This window comes from Miniopterus schreibersii (genome assembly GCF_964146895.1).
Source record: "Miniopterus schreibersii genome assembly, chromosome: 2".
NCBI classification, from domain to species: domain Eukaryota; kingdom Metazoa; phylum Chordata; class Mammalia; order Chiroptera; family Miniopteridae; genus Miniopterus; species Miniopterus schreibersii.
Genome location: NC_138102.1, coordinates 119,591,317 through 119,607,933, shown reverse-complemented (window position 1 = coordinate 119,607,933; position 16,617 = coordinate 119,591,317). Strand labels below are relative to the sequence as shown.

The following is a 16,617-nucleotide window of genomic DNA, read 5'->3' as shown; positions in this document are numbered from 1 at the left end:
GTATTTGTCCATACTCCTGGGCCTTGTATTAATTTTATCCTGAATGTGCAAAGATGTGCTCTGGGTAAAAGATTTCTTAATAATAAGTGTGTCATCATCTTCTTACCCAGGTCTTATTCTTAGATGACCCATGAGAACCAATGGGAAATTTCCCTACATCAGTAACCAGGCACTCCATAGTTGAGAAATAAGGAAAATAAATTTTCTTGGTTTATAAAGGGGAAGGAGGTAGTTACCTTTCACCTCTCCTGAAAGAGTCTCCTTGGAAACCTGAAGGCCTGAATTCAAACTTCATCTCTTTGATATGTAAATTAAATCTCTCCAGGAGCCAGATAATCCCAAGTGTTCAATTTTTACAACCTATAAACATTTCCCAGTTCTGAGGCTTCATCTTTTTGACATTCAAGTATCTTGGAAAATAGTGAGCCAGTCTCCCTGGCACCTTGGAAGTTTAGCCTAGGGATCTACTCTAGGCTGTAATCATTTGGCCCTCCCAGGGAACTAGAAAAGTTTTATAATCCTGTTAGATCAGAGCAATTAACTAGACAAATAGCTATATCTCTAATTCTCATGGTATTTGAAAATTCTCTTACAGGAGAAATTCAGGAAAGTTTTATTTCCCCGTGGTTGTAATGGCTGCATTAAAATATTTGTCTGATGATTCTAATATTTGGGTTATCTTGACTTTGCATCTGTTCGTTGTCCTTTTTTCTTAACGGGCATTTAGGTTTTCCTCATTGTTTAGTGACCTGTAATTTTAGATTTTATCCTGGATATTTTGAATATTACATTATGAGATTCTGGATTCTGTTTAAACTATCTAGATTTGTGTTCTTAAGATTTTTTTATTTTAGCAGGTGGTCAACTCAGTTAAGATCAGATCCCATTTCCTCACCCACTTTTTGTAGACTGTGGTTTCAATGTCAATTTAGTTTTCAAAGCCGTTGCAGTGCTAATCTAGTTCATCTCATGTGTGTCTCCCCCAAAGGTCAATCTGAAATTCTAAGTGTTCAAAATCTTCCCTGTGCTGATTCTGTTACTGAACTAAAGGGGTTTGTTTGCCTGTGTGCATCAAAGCCCAGTCAAATGTGAAGAGCAGTTTGCAGCCAAGAAAGTAAAGGTTTATTTTGAAGGAAATGGTGCCATTCCCAGAGTCACAGGTGAGCTCATGCTCCAAGACCTGGCTCCCTGACAGCTTCCATGGGATGGAATACAGGGGGAAATCAATCATGGTGACTATAAGGGAGCTAGGGTCATGGTGAGGGTCGTGGTCTCTGCTGTTTGGTCAGTGCTAGTGGGTAGTGGATCACTGCATCCCGTCCTGATGTCAGCCATGCGTAGCTTCATCTGGTTTTGCAAGGATGTGGTCGGTGGCATCCTTCCACTTTTCTGAGTCTGAAGCTGAAACACAACTGAGGCCTAGATGTTATCTTTAGTTTGATTGAAACGGTCATGTGGTCAGTAGACCCAAGGCTTTATTCTAGGATTGTTTAATGCTGACTAGCGCCTCAGAGTCCTGAGGGCTTAATGATGAAGGGAGGGGCCCTGCAAGGGAGAAGGGGGCAAGTGAGTCGGGATGCAGGATGAGGCCAGTTTGAGTCAAAAGGAAAGAAAGGAGAAAAGGCCATGTAAAAGAGATGAAGCTTCAGCATGGTTACTATTGTGGCTGGATTCATGAATACACAAATTCAGGGCAGAGTCAGGACTTCATACACAGATATAAAGTGCCCCTCTTTTCAGCTCCTGGATTTATACTCTCTATTCCTCAGCTTTTGATTCCCAAGGCTCCGCATTCTGCTCTTTTGTGAAGTTTTGTTTCCGAAGGCTTCCCTTCCTGCTCTTTTGTGAAGACAGCTAGGGCTTTAGTGCTCAGTCCTGCAAGTTCTACCCATGCACCCGGGGAGAGAAAGGAACTGTCCCCTTGCTAGCACTCACCTGGTAGAGGACAAGTCAAGTCAACAGGGATCCACTCTCGGGGACGGGATGGCTTCTTTGCTGGTGTTCATCTGGAGCAGGGAAGATAAAAACAAAATGCTTCTATGTCCCACCTCCCGTGCTTCTGTTTCCTGGGCCTCTGACTAGACGCAATGTGCATTTCTTGGGGCTTTTCTGTCTGATTCACGGGCAGTTCCACATGTTGGGTTGCTCTAGCACCCAGGCCAGAATATATTGGAGGCAAAACCCACCAACAACCAAGCCATAAACACAACAAAACTTTAAAACCTTCTGCACACCAACCAACCAACCAGCCAGCCACCAAACAAACAGGGGACTCACTATCAGGTTGTCTCTCGTGTTCTGGTAGAACCTTCTGATCTGTAATTTAGCCCAGAGTTTTTTCCTTGCAATTAGTAGAAGTGGTAAAGTAGAATGCATTTACTCTGTCTTTTCCAGAACCAGACCCAGGATCGTTTAAACAGAGTGGGGCAAACTGCAGTTTCAGTGAAAGGAAATATTTACAGTAGTATGATTAAAAATGCAGTGGGATCAGAGTATAGAGAATCCAAGTTTAGTTCCCTTCTTCCTATTAAAAGATGGTCACCTTATTTAAAGGAGGAACTTATCTTCAGCCTAAATTTAACAGCTTAACACTTCTTGTCAGGTGGTTTTTTAAAGAAGTGACAGTGAGATGTTACAATAAAACTTCCATATAATGAACTAATTTGAGCGAGGGGTTGTCCATTAAAGCCAGAAGTCTGTTATGAAATAAAGTACGTTTTCTGAATGCATATGTTAAAAAATTGACAAATTAGTTAATTTATCTGTTTTTACTTATATAGACACATTTGTGTAATTAAAATTATGTATGTATGAAAAGTTTAATTTCACAGGAAAATTTTCTATATGTATCACTGTAATTTTAAATTTATACCGAATAGGTCTAGTAAATGCGTGCACGCACCAGTCACTGGGAGTAAACAAATGGAGCTGGCTGGGGCCTGCAGGAACATCAACCTCAGGCTTTAAAACTGCTGCAGAAAGTCCTGCCACGTGACAACAGGGTCACTTACCTTGGTGTAATCACGTGCTAATCATTCCCCAAACATTGTTTGTGAGCGGTGACTCTTGGATTTAAATATGTAGACTATAGCTGTAGATATGTAATAGTTACTTATGTTGGTGAAATTGCTACAGTGTTTTTTCCAACGTATGGCTTATTCAATAAAATTTGTTAAAAATGACTGAATTGCCTGGCTGGCGTGTGGCTCAGCGGTTGAGCGTCGACCTAGGATCCAGGAGATGAGGTTCAATTCCCGGTCAGGGCACAGGCCCGGGTTGCGGGCTCGATCCCCAGTCGGGGGCGTGTAGGAGGCAGCCGATCAATGACTCTCTCATCATTGATGTTTCTGTCTCTCTCCCTTTCCCTTTCTATCTCTGAAATCAATAAAGATATATTTAAAAAAACAACAGTGAATTAAAAACAAAAAAAATAACCTCTTAATTATAAGCAAATCTTGATTAAAAGCATTTTAAAATTAACAAGGTGTTAACTTTCATATGTGACATATAGACCAGAAGTTTTGTCCATTAAATCTGAAGACTGTTAAATTGAGGTCTGAAAAATCGAGAGTTTACTGTTTTTGAGTAAAAGGAAATAATTTTATAAAATGTCTTGGAATACGTGACCTTTATGTGCAATCACAATATTATCTTCTTTTCAACTGACTCTGGATTTTGCAATAACCTGAAATTGAAATTTATGTTTCAGCTATTTTAGTGTGTTAGCAAAAGGTGGTTCTGGTTGCATGAAGTTTTAATTTCTTGCTTGTAGGAGATTATTTCCAATATTTATTTGCATTTCTGGCAGACTCAGCTAATCAAAATATGGAGATTACATATGCACAGATCTTAATATCAGTCAAAATTCTTTGTTCTTTGTACTGTTTTTAGAATGAAAGGAGAAGTATGAACCTGCTTAAATATATATTGTACTTTATTATATTTCTACTGACATTCTTATCAATATGTCACAACAGAGTGAAGCAGGCAAAAAGCAGCCAGTTAAAATGACAAAATTAAAAAACTGTGCAGGAATCAATGGCATTTAACGGGAATTTTGTCACTAAGTCTTGGAGGAGTTATAACACGTAGTAGGACACCTCTCAGCCTTCAAGCCTTTATGTGAATCAAATGATTAACTTTTTATTATATATTTATGTCTAATAAGAAAATTAGTATCTCAATTTATATCAGGTTTGTCTTTTCTATATTGGAATCTATTAGAGAGAGTTGTAAACTAACATTCTTTATTCGCTTTTTCTCAGCTCCCAACACAATTACTTAACACTGTGATAATTAATACATATGTGAAATGTTTATATTGTTGCCATAACCGGCTTTTATTAAAGTGCCCAAACCTTACTGGGTATTTAACTTTTCCAGAATTCTCAGTGGTGAATGCTAGATTTCATTTTGATGTTTTAAAATAAGACTTGAAGGTCTTAATCTGTTCGGAATCTCATTTGTAGAAATTAAAAGTAGATGGAATGTCCTTTTATATATAGTGAAAATATCGGTGCTTTTCCAGTTTCTCAAAGTGAAATTTGACAAGGGTATTTCCTTCCATAAGACTTAATCAAATACTAGGATTATTATATCAAAAACATTTCAGGAAACTCTGTTATTTCCTGTTCTCATCATAAGAAGATAGAGTCCTAGGAGACTCTATAAGTTTAAGAGGGCATTATCCTTGCAGATCCCAACACATGTGAGGGCCTTCTGTAACTGTTGAGTAATAATCATATCTATTTGAACAGTTGATTAATCTTTAAAACCTAGCACCTAGCTGGACATTTGGGACACTTTGGTGGACGTTCAAGGTTTTCTTAAGGAGGTCGGGTCTGCAATCTGCTAGTTGAGGTCTCCTGAGCCAGAATTACTAGGAGTCAGTGTGGCCCTTCATGCTTGGTTTTCTTTCACAGTTGTGGGCAGACCTTTTCATGCAAAGACATATCTTCAGGGAACAAATTGTGCTTCCTGTTTCATTCTTTCTCTGGTAGCTTAAGTTTCAGTTTGTTAAATAAGCTTCGTATTATCTTTGGGAACTTGGAAGTCTGGTGTTAAAATATTGCATTTAAAGCCCAGGGCAGTGTTCACATATAATTTGCTCTTTCAAGGTTATTCTGACCAACTTAGCTATTTTGTTCACTATTTTAGGAATGACTTCTTCAAAATTGAGTATATTCCTATAAAGTGCATATTCAACAAAGATGGCATGCAATGTCAGTTCTACCCAGTATTAACTAATTCCTGCACTTACATAGTTGTAAAATAGCTATTGATGAAGATGTAGAATCTTGCCGTTTTCTAGATGACTCCAATGTCAGATGAGATGAAAAGACACTCCTCTTCTTCAGCTCCTTACATCTTATGGGGGTGCCTGATTTAAATTGTGCTTTCTTAAATGAAAATACCTCAAAACAGAGTTGAGATGTAATGTGGCCCACTAAAGGTGCAGCCTTTTAAATTCATTAAAATTTACACAAAAGTGGCAGGACACTAGTAACAATGAATGACAGACAGTTATCAGACCTATTACCGTCACCTTTATATGCTCACTTTTGGTGAGACAGTTACCATTTAAGCTGGATCTTCTGGGGGGTATTTGCCTATTAACCACAGATGGATCATAGAATTTATAGGAAGGGAATGTATGAACGTGACTTTTGATTTTTATTCCCCACAAGACATGTGCCTGGCTCCTGTCTCTCAGATGTTGCCAAGACATATTTTGTTGCTTTCTTTTTTAATGACTCAGTTGTGGAAATCATTATTTGGCATGCCAGTGCCGTTTGTGGTGCCAACATAGAAAGGTGCCTCCCTTCCTTTATGGTATCGTTTTGACACTGATAGATCAATATGATATTTTATCCACTATAATAATGAACCTCATTTACATATGACATGAAATCATGGAAAGGAATTGTTTCTCACAGGTTTTAAGAATTTATGCACAGTTAGCAAAAATGGAAAACCGATATTATAGAGAACTGTGTTAGGTATCATTTCTGATTTTTTTTTTTTTAATATATCTTTATTGATTTCAGAGAGAGGAAGGGAGAAGGAGAGAGAGATAGAAACATCCATGATGAGAGAGCCATTGATCGGCTGCCTCCTGCACGCCCCCTGCTGGGGATCGAGCCCGCAACCCGGGCATGTGCCCTGACCCAGAATCGAACCGAGATCTCCTGGATCCTAGGTCGACGCTCAACCGCTGAGCCACGCCCGACCAGGCCACCTCTGATTTTAAAATACTCCCTGCCCTTATAGAAAACCAGCCAACATTTTCTCCTCCACTTCTAATAACACTGAGATGGAAACATGGTGAAATTAAAATAACAATGTGAAAGAACAACAAATTATAACTTTTGAAGTTTAACTTAGTTAAAATTACAGTCATACTGATTACATGACAAAATATCTAGATGACTAATTTTTTTTTACAGTGATTTGAAATGATATCTTGGTATTTCAAAACCCCAGGTATATAGGCTTATGACACCAGTGAACACTGTAATAAATGTTTATTTGACAGTTAGAACTCTTCTTAGCCAGGTAAAACTGCTTTCCTCCACTCATATAAATGGGAATCAGTAAATCAGAATTACAGAATTGCACCTACCCCGTCTCTATCCCACCTGCCATAGACCAAGTTTTCCATGAACTGGTGACTGACTCTATACTAACTACTCAAACAAATCTCTGGCCGTAAAATTTGTTTCTACTCTCAACGCATGAACCTAAAAAGTAAATAGGCCCTTAGCAAATGGGAAAGCTCTGGAAGCATTTGGAGAGTGCAGATTGAAACAGAGGGAGGACATGGTATTGCAAGGTCAGTATAGTGTGTGTTTTGCAGAAGCTTTTTATTCAGGCCCAACTAATGGAAAGAGGGCGTGGACATCTTTACCTTAGCAATGAAGTTAATAAAACATATAGTACAAAAATTATTTATTTAGCACGTCCTATCCTCAGCACTGTAGAAGTCAAACACTGCATGGATGAGAACCCTTACAACTCAAAATTTCAAAGTGGATGCTCATGATAGGACAGAGGAGAAATGTTGATTTGTGTGTTGAATTAAAGCCGTGTGAGATAGTGCACTGGGTTTGTACCAAACATCCTAGCAGTTCATTGCGTTTTCCAGTAGATCAGAGGAGAGAAAGTTTCTTTTCAGTTGGCTTAATCAAAGGAGAAAAAGTTTCTTCATGGACAGTTTGGGAGTTGAAAGTGAAATGTCGCAGACTGTTGCTTTTCTCCTACCTGTCTGGCTGTGCCTTTTTATTCTAGTTCACCAGCTTCTTTTTCGGGTAGCCATTAGCTGTTGGAGTTCCTTAAGGCTCTCACTCTTTTCTTCTCATTACTTTTCCCTCATTTCATCCATGCCCACAGCTTTCACTTGCATCTCTACATTAATGACATTCAAGCGTGCATCCCCAGATAGAGACTGTCCTCAGCTCCAGCTGCTTTGACTCAGATGTCTCACGGATGCTTCAATAAAGCATCTCCAAGACTTGTCACCCAATCTTCCCTCTCCAGCCTAGCCCTCACTAGCACTTTCTTGCTTAGAAAATGACACCACTATCCAACCAGCTGCTCGAACCAGATGCACAGAATCATTCTTAACCCTCTGCCTTCTTCCCGCCCCATATCCAATTTATCACCACATTGTATCCATTGCACTTCTAAATAGACTCTAGAATCTTCACTCCCACTGCCATATCCTTGGTCTATTATAGCAGCCTCATGAGTGGTTGCACTGCACAAACTGATACTCTTAACAATCCTCTTGTTTATTCTCCACAATGAAACAAGCTTGTGTATTGCAAAATCCACTCTGAAGTAAAAGAAGCCTGTCTGAAAAGGCTATATACACACTCTATTATTCCAACTACATGACATTCTGGAAAGGGACTTTGGAGACAGTAAAAATACCTTTGGTTGCCAGGGGTTAGTGGGAACTGAGGGAAGAAGAGGCAGAGCACAGGGTATTTTTAGGGCAGTGAAGCCATTCTATAAGATGTAATGGTGGATACATGCCATTAACCATGTAGAATGTACAACACCAAGAGTGAACTCTAAAGTAAGCTGTGGAATAGAGTGACCATGATGTATCACCGTGGGTTTATCAATTGTAACAAATATACCACTGTGGTAGAGGGATTTTGATGGTGGGAAAGGCTGTTCATTTATAGGAGCATGAGGTATATTGGGAACTTTCTGTACCTCTGCTTAATTTTCTATGCATGTAAAACTACTCTATAAAAAAAAGTTGATTTTAGAAATCCATCTGATCTTACATCTCTTCTTCAACTCCTGAAAGTGCTTCATTACCTTCCCAGTGCTGCTAAACCAACAGTTGGAAGTCCTCTGCACGGCCTCTCTTTAGCTCTGCGGCCTGGTCTTGCTCCCCTGCCACACTGGTTTCTTTTAGGTGTGAATGTGCATGCAAAGTCCTTCCACAGGGCTTCCTCCTCTTTGCCTAATCAATGTCTACAGATCCTTTTGACCTGAGCTTATTGTCATTTCCTAAGGGGAGGGTTCCTGACAGCTATAACTTTCTGCCAAGTTGGTTACTTTTGCTCTATTTCACATCTGACAACCCAAGTTATTTCCCCAAAGCCCTCACAACTTTTATATTTAGACATTTCTAATAAATATTTATGATTAATTATTAATATTGCTCTCCCCTGCTAGATTATAAACACCATGAGACAGTGCTCAGCCTATTTTTGCTCACCTTTGAGCCTAGTGCAGTGGTTGGAACGCAGGAAGTGTTTAGTAAACCTTTGCTGAATGAATGACTGGGAGAAAGCATGAGAACTGCTGAATGAGCTGTTGGTATATTGCTCACTGTTTTCTCCAGCCGTTAGACATTTGCAGTCACTGGAATGTGTATTACTTTTTCAGAGAAGGGCTTTTCAGATACTCATTTTAAAAAATCCAGTCACAGCACAAGTGGCTTTTTATACCCTAAGCTTTTGCATTTCTTGTGGTTACTCTGCTGGTCCTTGAGAGTCCAGATAGGTAGCTGCTTTGTTTTTTAAGACACTGAGAGCTGCCTAGTTGGCGCCGCTCAACGGTTGAGCATGAACCTATGATCCAGGAGATCCAGGTTTGATTCCTAGTCAGGGATCGTGTCCCGGTTGCAGACTCTATCCCTAGTAGGGGGCGTGAGGAGTCAGGCAATCAATGTGATGTTTCTTTCTATCTTTCTCCCTCTCCCTCTCCCTCTATGAAATCAGTAAAGACATATTAAAAAAAAAAAAAAAAAGGCACCAAGAGCTTAGGGTGAACAGTATGAAAATGGTTCCTCTACAATGGTGATTTCAGGGCCTCACTCCATGTCCAGCATCTTCTTTTGGTTTGGAAAGCCCTCTCTGGTTGGGTGGTCACTCAAGAAAAGAAATGCTCTATTCTTGCTTAGTAACAAATGCAAAAAATAAAATCACTACATATTTAGTCCTGGGGCTGCCATGGGCTCCTCTGGTAGGTGTACTTGTGGGAGCCAGCACTAAGGCCAAATCGCCACGAGGCCATCTGTTTTCAGAGGCCAGCTGCAGTTTGTTTACATGTGGTACCCACTGCATATTTTCCTTGACTTCATTAATAGTTGAGATGAAGGGACAAATCCCTTACTTTCCAGGTAAGCTAAGCAATTTGTTTTAATTACTGTCAGCCTTTAGTGAGCGACAGCCGTGGGGCTCCTAACCATTCACCCCAGCAGTAATGATGTGGATTGTGAATTAGTAGTAATTTTCACACAGACAGCTATGGGTTTTTGAGTTCTTTGACATGTACTTATTTTCCCAATTGAAATAATTTACACACACACTAAATGGATGCTTTTTCTTCTTACAGTCAGTCCTTTCCCATGGCACTGTGGCTGACTGTGCTGTTGTTGGCAAGGAAGATCCTTTGAAAGGTCACGTCCCCTTAGCCCTCTGCGTGCTGAGAAAAGGTGAGAGAGCTCTGTTCTTTCTGACTGTTTGGGCCCTGAATGATTAAGAATAATTCAGTGCTTACCATCTGAACTTTCTCCTTAGGTATAAATACAACCGAGGAACAAGTTTTGGAAGAAATTGTGAAACACGTTAGACAGAGCATTGGCCCTGTGGCTGCTTTTCGAAGTGCAGTTTTTGTTAAACAATTACCCAAAACTAGATCTGGCAAAATTCCCCGGTCAGCTCTGTCTGCCCTTGTCAATGGCAAGCCTTACAAGGTAAATTATCAAGGATGTTTAATGCTGGGTTCTGAAATATTTTCCCCCATTTCTTTGGCATCAACAAAACTCTTAAACATGGTTCTCAAGCATGAATTGTATCCCTCAAATACACATAATAACACTTTTTTAATGTTAAGTGAGAATTACATAGCCACTCTCTGTAGAAATGTGGGTTTTGGAGAAACACAGATTAATTAAAACCATTTGCTTTCAAAATACAAGAATTACTGTGTGAAAATATTTTTACTATTAGTAAATATGTCAGTTAAATTCAAACAAACTTGTGGAAACACAATTTTATTGAAATTAAGGTATAATCTTTTTTAATGTAGCCATTAATGGCTATCAGTGAGAAAGCAAGTAATTGAGACTGGCTATACGTGTTTAAACTCTTTAAATTGATACATATGATAATTGTATTGAGTGAAAATTATTTTAGGAAACTTTAGGCTGATCCAAGCATATGTATTTTTTAAATTTGTTTGCATATTGTGCATGCATAGATATACATATTTTAATAGTAGAGTAGTTGCATGCGCAAATGCAACAGTTTTCTTTTTCTTTTTATACAGGCACATAGAAAGTTTCATAAGAAATTCTGTGGAAAGTAGCTTAGTTTTATCATTCTAAAGCTATAGGTACATTTTTAAATATTAGGTTCAAAGTTCCCTATTTTTTAACATTTCCATATGAATATTTAAGATAACGGGGAATAGAGCATTGAATATAAGTAATCATAGAGAGAGTGAAAGAGTTGCAAGGAAGAGCACTCAGATGTCTCTAATTTTCTCTCCAGGTCACACCTACAATCGAAGACCCCAGCATCTTTAGGCACATAGAAGAAGTGCTGAAACAAGCATCATGACGGGTTTTTGAGTCAACTTTCTAATTGGAGTCAAGTTTTTTGAATTATTTCCCAGAAATAAATATTGAAATAGAAATTACTTGCAAACTGTGAAGCTTGGTCTAAAAAAATGCACTGCAAGACTAGTGATTAGACCCAATTAGCGTTGTTATCAGTTACCTGTAACACAGCTCATTATAGGTTGTCTAGCACTTTAATTTTTAGAAAAATATATCTAATGGATGATTTTTAAAAACTGTACCTTCTCCCCCAAAAAAGCATTTTAATCGAAAGTGACATTAATATAGAGCCACTTCCTAAAAATAGGGATCTGCAGTTTTGACCCAAAACCTAAAACTCAAGCTGAAGTCAGAATATAATTACAGTTTTTCTTATGGAAATTTGGAATGTTTTCTAATATTCTTGAGTCGCCCACATGCACGGTGCTCATCTAATTAGTGACTTTCCAGGTAGGCGGACCTGTCTAGTCATTTCCTGAGGGAGGGCTGGCCCTGGGCGCTGCGCTGAGGTCGGGTCGTTTGTTACTCAGTCAGGAGCAACCTCGTGCGTGGCTGCGAGCCTGGCGGTCTCGTGTACCCCTCTCGTGTCGTCATGGAGATGAGAGCTCTTTGGGGCCCCCCCTGTCTCAGGCTCTTCGTTGACTGTGTACTTAATGAGTCCAGCTTCTTGTGGAAACAAGGAAATGATGTCGAAATGGGGTAGGCTGGCAAAGAAAGCTCTTCAGGAAGAAACATAAAAGTTTTTACATTAGGCTAAGAGAAACCAAAAAAATCGGATTTTTATGTAAAATCTCTAATTTTTAAATAACCCACTAAAAAATATTGTGACAGCCAAACACATCTTTCCATTTAAACTTCTGTAAAACTATTGAGAATTTAAAAAAAAAATTTGAAAATGAGCCTTTGTTTATGGTAATGTGCCAATTAACGAGAGTAGACAGATATAGATAATTAAATATTTGTCTTACCTAGAGTTGGACATGTTATCAGTAATCAAAGGATACATTTAATCACAAAAATATACCATGCCCATCGATGGTATTCAAAGTATTCCGTAGTCCTTTAGTCTATCAGGAACATTACTTTGAAGAGCAGCTGCCCTGACATAATATAGTCTGGGTACATGAAATATATGTCAGAGATAATGGATAAAGAAAATATTTACTTGCCTGTGTAAAATTGCTTACGACCTGTATAAAGACATTTTGAAAATTTGCGCTTTGTATTTGGACCATAGGCTATTAAAATGAATGACTTCTTCAAGTAAATGTCTATTTGCTTAAATTGGCTTCATGATCATTACACCTGGGAAAAAAAATTTTGTCTAGTCGTTTTCCTTAATTATTTTAGTAGCCTGAATTAAACCAGCTAGGCAGACGTTCAGTTTATAATTTGCAGCTGTTGGATTCTTAAACTGCAGCTTCTATTGAGTACATTTAACCCATTATCATCTCTGTAATCTTAACAAATAATCCATTTGTTATGTCTTAGCACTTAATTGCATTACCTTACTTTTTCATATAAGATTCAGTTAATTTGAAATGGCAAATTTTTTTAGCTGAAAGTATATCATGTATAAGGCATAAACTCAAGGTATATTACACAGGTGCAAGAAATGTGCAAAGGTTACATCTTGCATATTTTTCCTGACGATCACATCTAAAGGGACACTTTGGCAAGCAGGCTGGAGCTGTTTTCCAGTTGAGTGAGAAGAAAACAATGCACAACACTGGGAAATTAGCTTTTTCTTGTATCTGGTTGAGGAAATTTATCTCCTCTGCAGGGTCAGAGGATGTCACTTTCATACTAATAAATGTGGGGCCAGAAAGACACTAAAGTGTCAGATTGCTTAAATTTTGGAAGAAAAAAAGGAATTTTCTATTTTAATACTTTTATCATAAAGCACTTTTACTACGTAGTACCTAAAATATTCCAAATTAAATGTATCTTTAAAAATAACAATGTAATGTTACCAGAAATGCAATCATATTTAAATTTGCTGAAATAAATTCTGTATGATGATCTTTCATATTTTCATAATTGTTTTTTTTTACTGTAAGACACTGGCAAAATTAAAATATAAAGATTTTCTTTTAAAATGTATAGAAGTGTCAAGTTATTTTGCTCATGAAAATGTATTGAGTATATACAATCAAGACCTTTTTACATTTAAAAAGCAGTTTGATTTACATAAAATTGTATTTGTAAATGCTTTGATCATTAAAGATGTGAAAATTCATAATGTTGCTAGATTGTCATTAAATGCTTTAAATAGATTAAATGGATTTTAGATTCTGGCAGATATTATCTTAGACATTAAAAAGCATTTTATGCTTTTTCTGATACACATAGCTGGATCTGTTTTATCCCGGTATATCTGAGTCTATTATAAATGATTAATATTTCTTGCTGGTGATCTCTAAAGGGGAGAAACTTTATGTGATTGATTCCTGTATAAGAGTAGATATAAATCTAATTTATATTGTTGTACTATCATAGCTTCTATATTATATTTCACTTCTGTAAATCAGCATCCCCATGTTCAGATGAGCCCAAAAAGCTCTTTCCCTTGTTTCTGCTCAGGCAACATTTTCAGAAAATTTAAAATCACTCTCATAGGCAAGTTCAGTGCTCCCTCTTGTGGCCGACTCACTTTTGAAGAGAGTCCCCCCCCAGAAAACCATTTTAAGTAAATTGTTACACTTTATGTGACTAGAAAACAAAGCTTAAACAGAGAACTGGAAGTATTCTTTTTTTATTGACAACGAAGAGGGTTTGGATTCTGTTACCATTACCTTTTGACTGAATCTGTTTAAAGAAAAATAGACATCAAAACAAATGTAATGTACGTGCAAACATGGCAAATTAAATACAAAAATGAAATTACTAATGACAGGTCTTGCGCTTATTCAGATCAAACAGCAGAAAGTCAGCAGATTAGATAAATGTATTTTTAAATAGGTTTTACTTTGAACTCTCCCATATAAACGAAGAATAAACAACAGTAACACCACCAAATAAAGCCACAGGGAAGATATTACTCTTCTATACTTTATACACTATATATGTTAATCATTCTGTCTTTCATGTATTTCCTCTGATAAGATTGACTTCAGGGAAGTCGAAACAAGGCCATCTCGGCTGAAAGCTTATGCCGTTAGACGTGAGTCTGGCAGTTGCCCTGTTACGCTGAGAAAGGGGCGGGCGGGGTTTTGTTTTCTTCGGTGGAAATGAGCCTGGGACTTCGCAGTGGTTGACATTCACTGAACAGTGCTGGCTGGCGGTTCAAGATATTTAAATGAACATGTGGTTCTTAGTAAAGAAAACAAAATTTTTTATTGGTCCACAGGTAACAAGAGAAGATAATGTTTTTTCTTTATAAATTTTTTTTTTTTTTAAATAATCGTTTTGACTCTTGTAAACAGTTTGGCTTTGTTTTGTACTGAAAAGGAGATCGAGCCGTCACAGTGCTATTTCTAAAGATAAAGGACATCCCTGATTGCCTTGAAAGGTCTATTTTTGGCTCCAGTTCCAGGTTAAATCATTCTTTTTTACATGATCAGAGGCAGGTTTTCAGCTTTAAGTATTGACAGACTTGAAGGTGACACAGGTGGAGGCATGAAACATGCTTCCAGGAAACATACCAATTTGACTGTTATAATCCAAAAACTGTAAAAATGGTGGAATGGTAAAATACAAACAGTACTTGGTATTGTCAAATGTTTGCACTTGAGACTCCATGAACCATATAGTTTATTTTTAGAAAAATCATATTTATATCCATTTACATAAGACTTACACATTTAAAAAGAAATGCACAGTCATACATAAATGCCTAGTATATTACAATAAAACATGAAAAAACAAGTGGCTCCATTTCATAAAAGCGTCTGTTGTACAGAATTTATGATGTGGATGATGTTTTTTATTCAAATGACTTAAGCATTTTCTTACAATTGTAGTAAACTAATCAAACTTAATATCTGACTCCCCCCAGAATCACATTTTCAGTTTAATAAACCATTACTTGTGGTTATTTCCTTAGAATTCAGTCTTCACAAAGGTGTTCACTGCGTGTCTTCTTGGATGGTAGTGCACTTTAGGTAGGGTAGACTGAAAAGACGACATCTAGAATATTTAACGGACAGCGTCAGTTTACTGAAAGGCCCCAGACCGAAAGCCCCCTCCCCGGTGCGCCTGGGCCCCGCCATGCACCTGCCTCCCTCTGGCCTGAGTCACGAACGGGGTTTCATCTGGGATGTAGCCAACAGCTGTATGTGATGAACATTTGCTCTTCTCCAATTTTGTGCAGGCAAGCTTCATAAATAATATTTGCTCAATTTTGTGGAAATTATGGTAGTCATACATATTAGAAAAGGTGTTCACAGAAAATGTCAGCAGTCTTTTTGAAAAATTTACAGCTTAATTATTAATAAATTGAGTGTAGTTGACCTATTCAGTGGAATAGATTTTTATTCTAGCTCATATATTTTAGAGCTCTTATCGCGATACATTGGTTTAATTACAACAAAAACATTATGATAATAAATAACACATTTTAAAGAATCTGGATCAGTGACATGGCATCATTGATTTTTTTTTCCCCCCAGTCATAATATATTTAGGAAAAGTTCACAATTACTATTCATGACATGAAATAAATAAGAAATAACGTGTTCTAAATTATTTTAATAACAAAAGTGTTAATGTTATGTCAAAATAAAAATTGGTTGACCTAGATTAACTTATTGTAAATAAACACCTTTATCCCATTTAATGGTAAACACTAGGAAATAGGAACTTGAATGCCGTGCACAAAATACAGATTGCAAATAGTTAAAGAGTTATTCTACCCATCAGTCAAGAGCTAAGAAGCAAGTACTACTCAACAGTTTAAATAGTTGCTTGTAAGTGAGTGAAGTATTCATTTCTGGGAAAATTATCATGTTATGTGTAGAAGCTATTACAAATAGTATTTCGGAAAGCTTCTCACTTAGCAAAATTAGCCAAATTAGCCAAATTGTTATATATTTTATAGCATGCCTAATTAGATGCCAAATTGCATAGCACAATTAAAATTTTAATGTTAGGGTTTTATATTCTGAAATTAAATTTCTTATCTGAAGGTTTTTTGTTTTATCAGGAGCAGCTTCAAATAGTCACCTAAATAAGGTGACATACCAGCTCCCATATTAGGCCCCAAAGACCAACAAAAAAACTGTGCGGAGCTTTTAGTTCAAGGCAATGAATAAATAGCACAAGATGAGCTGTTCCTCTGCCTGTAACTTCTTCCTCTCCCCTTCTCTGGGCGCAGATTTTGTTCTAATTATTGCTCTACGAAGTATTTTTCCAAAATATTAATTCATCATAAATGGTATTTTGGTAAAGCACAGTTTTAGGTTAAAAAAATGTTTTATGAGCACTTGACATCCATAATCTAGGAAATCACAGTTTTACTAAGACTGCCAATGAAACTCCATTTTGGTATGGATTTGCAAGTCAATTGCACCAACTTGTATTTCTGTAAATAC

The 16,617-nt window shown here is 37.4% G+C and overlaps 2 protein-coding genes across 8 annotated transcripts in view; one reads left to right on the top strand and one right to left on the bottom strand.

The window, feature by feature from the left end:
• ACSS3 (acyl-CoA synthetase short chain family member 3) overlaps positions 1-13,324 on the top strand; it is a 144,315-nt gene extending 130,991 nt beyond the window's left edge. The window contains exons 14-16 of the mRNA XM_081127258.1: positions 9,859-9,958; positions 10,044-10,219; positions 11,019-13,324. Of these exons, the coding sequence (XP_080983384.1) occupies positions 9,859-9,958; positions 10,044-10,219; positions 11,019-11,087 (345 nt within the window). The 3' untranslated portion in view covers positions 11,088-13,324. The remainder of the gene's footprint in view (positions 1-9,858; positions 9,959-10,043; positions 10,220-11,018) is intronic.
• Positions 13,325-13,823: 499 nt separating this feature from the next.
• Positions 13,824-16,617, bottom strand: part of PPFIA2 (PTPRF interacting protein alpha 2) — a 421,038-nt gene continuing 418,244 nt past the window's right edge. For 5 of the 7 annotated variants that reach the window (XM_081127256.1, XM_081127250.1, XM_081127251.1 and 2 more), the window contains one exon: positions 13,824-15,214. Coding sequence is in view for 2 of the 7 variants with exons in the window: in XM_081127252.1 (XP_080983378.1) it covers positions 15,186-15,214 (29 nt within the window). In the remaining 5 variants the exon portion in view is untranslated. The remainder of the gene's footprint in view (positions 15,215-16,617) is intronic. The other 2 variants (XM_081127252.1, XM_081127255.1) reach the window with 1 other exon arrangement.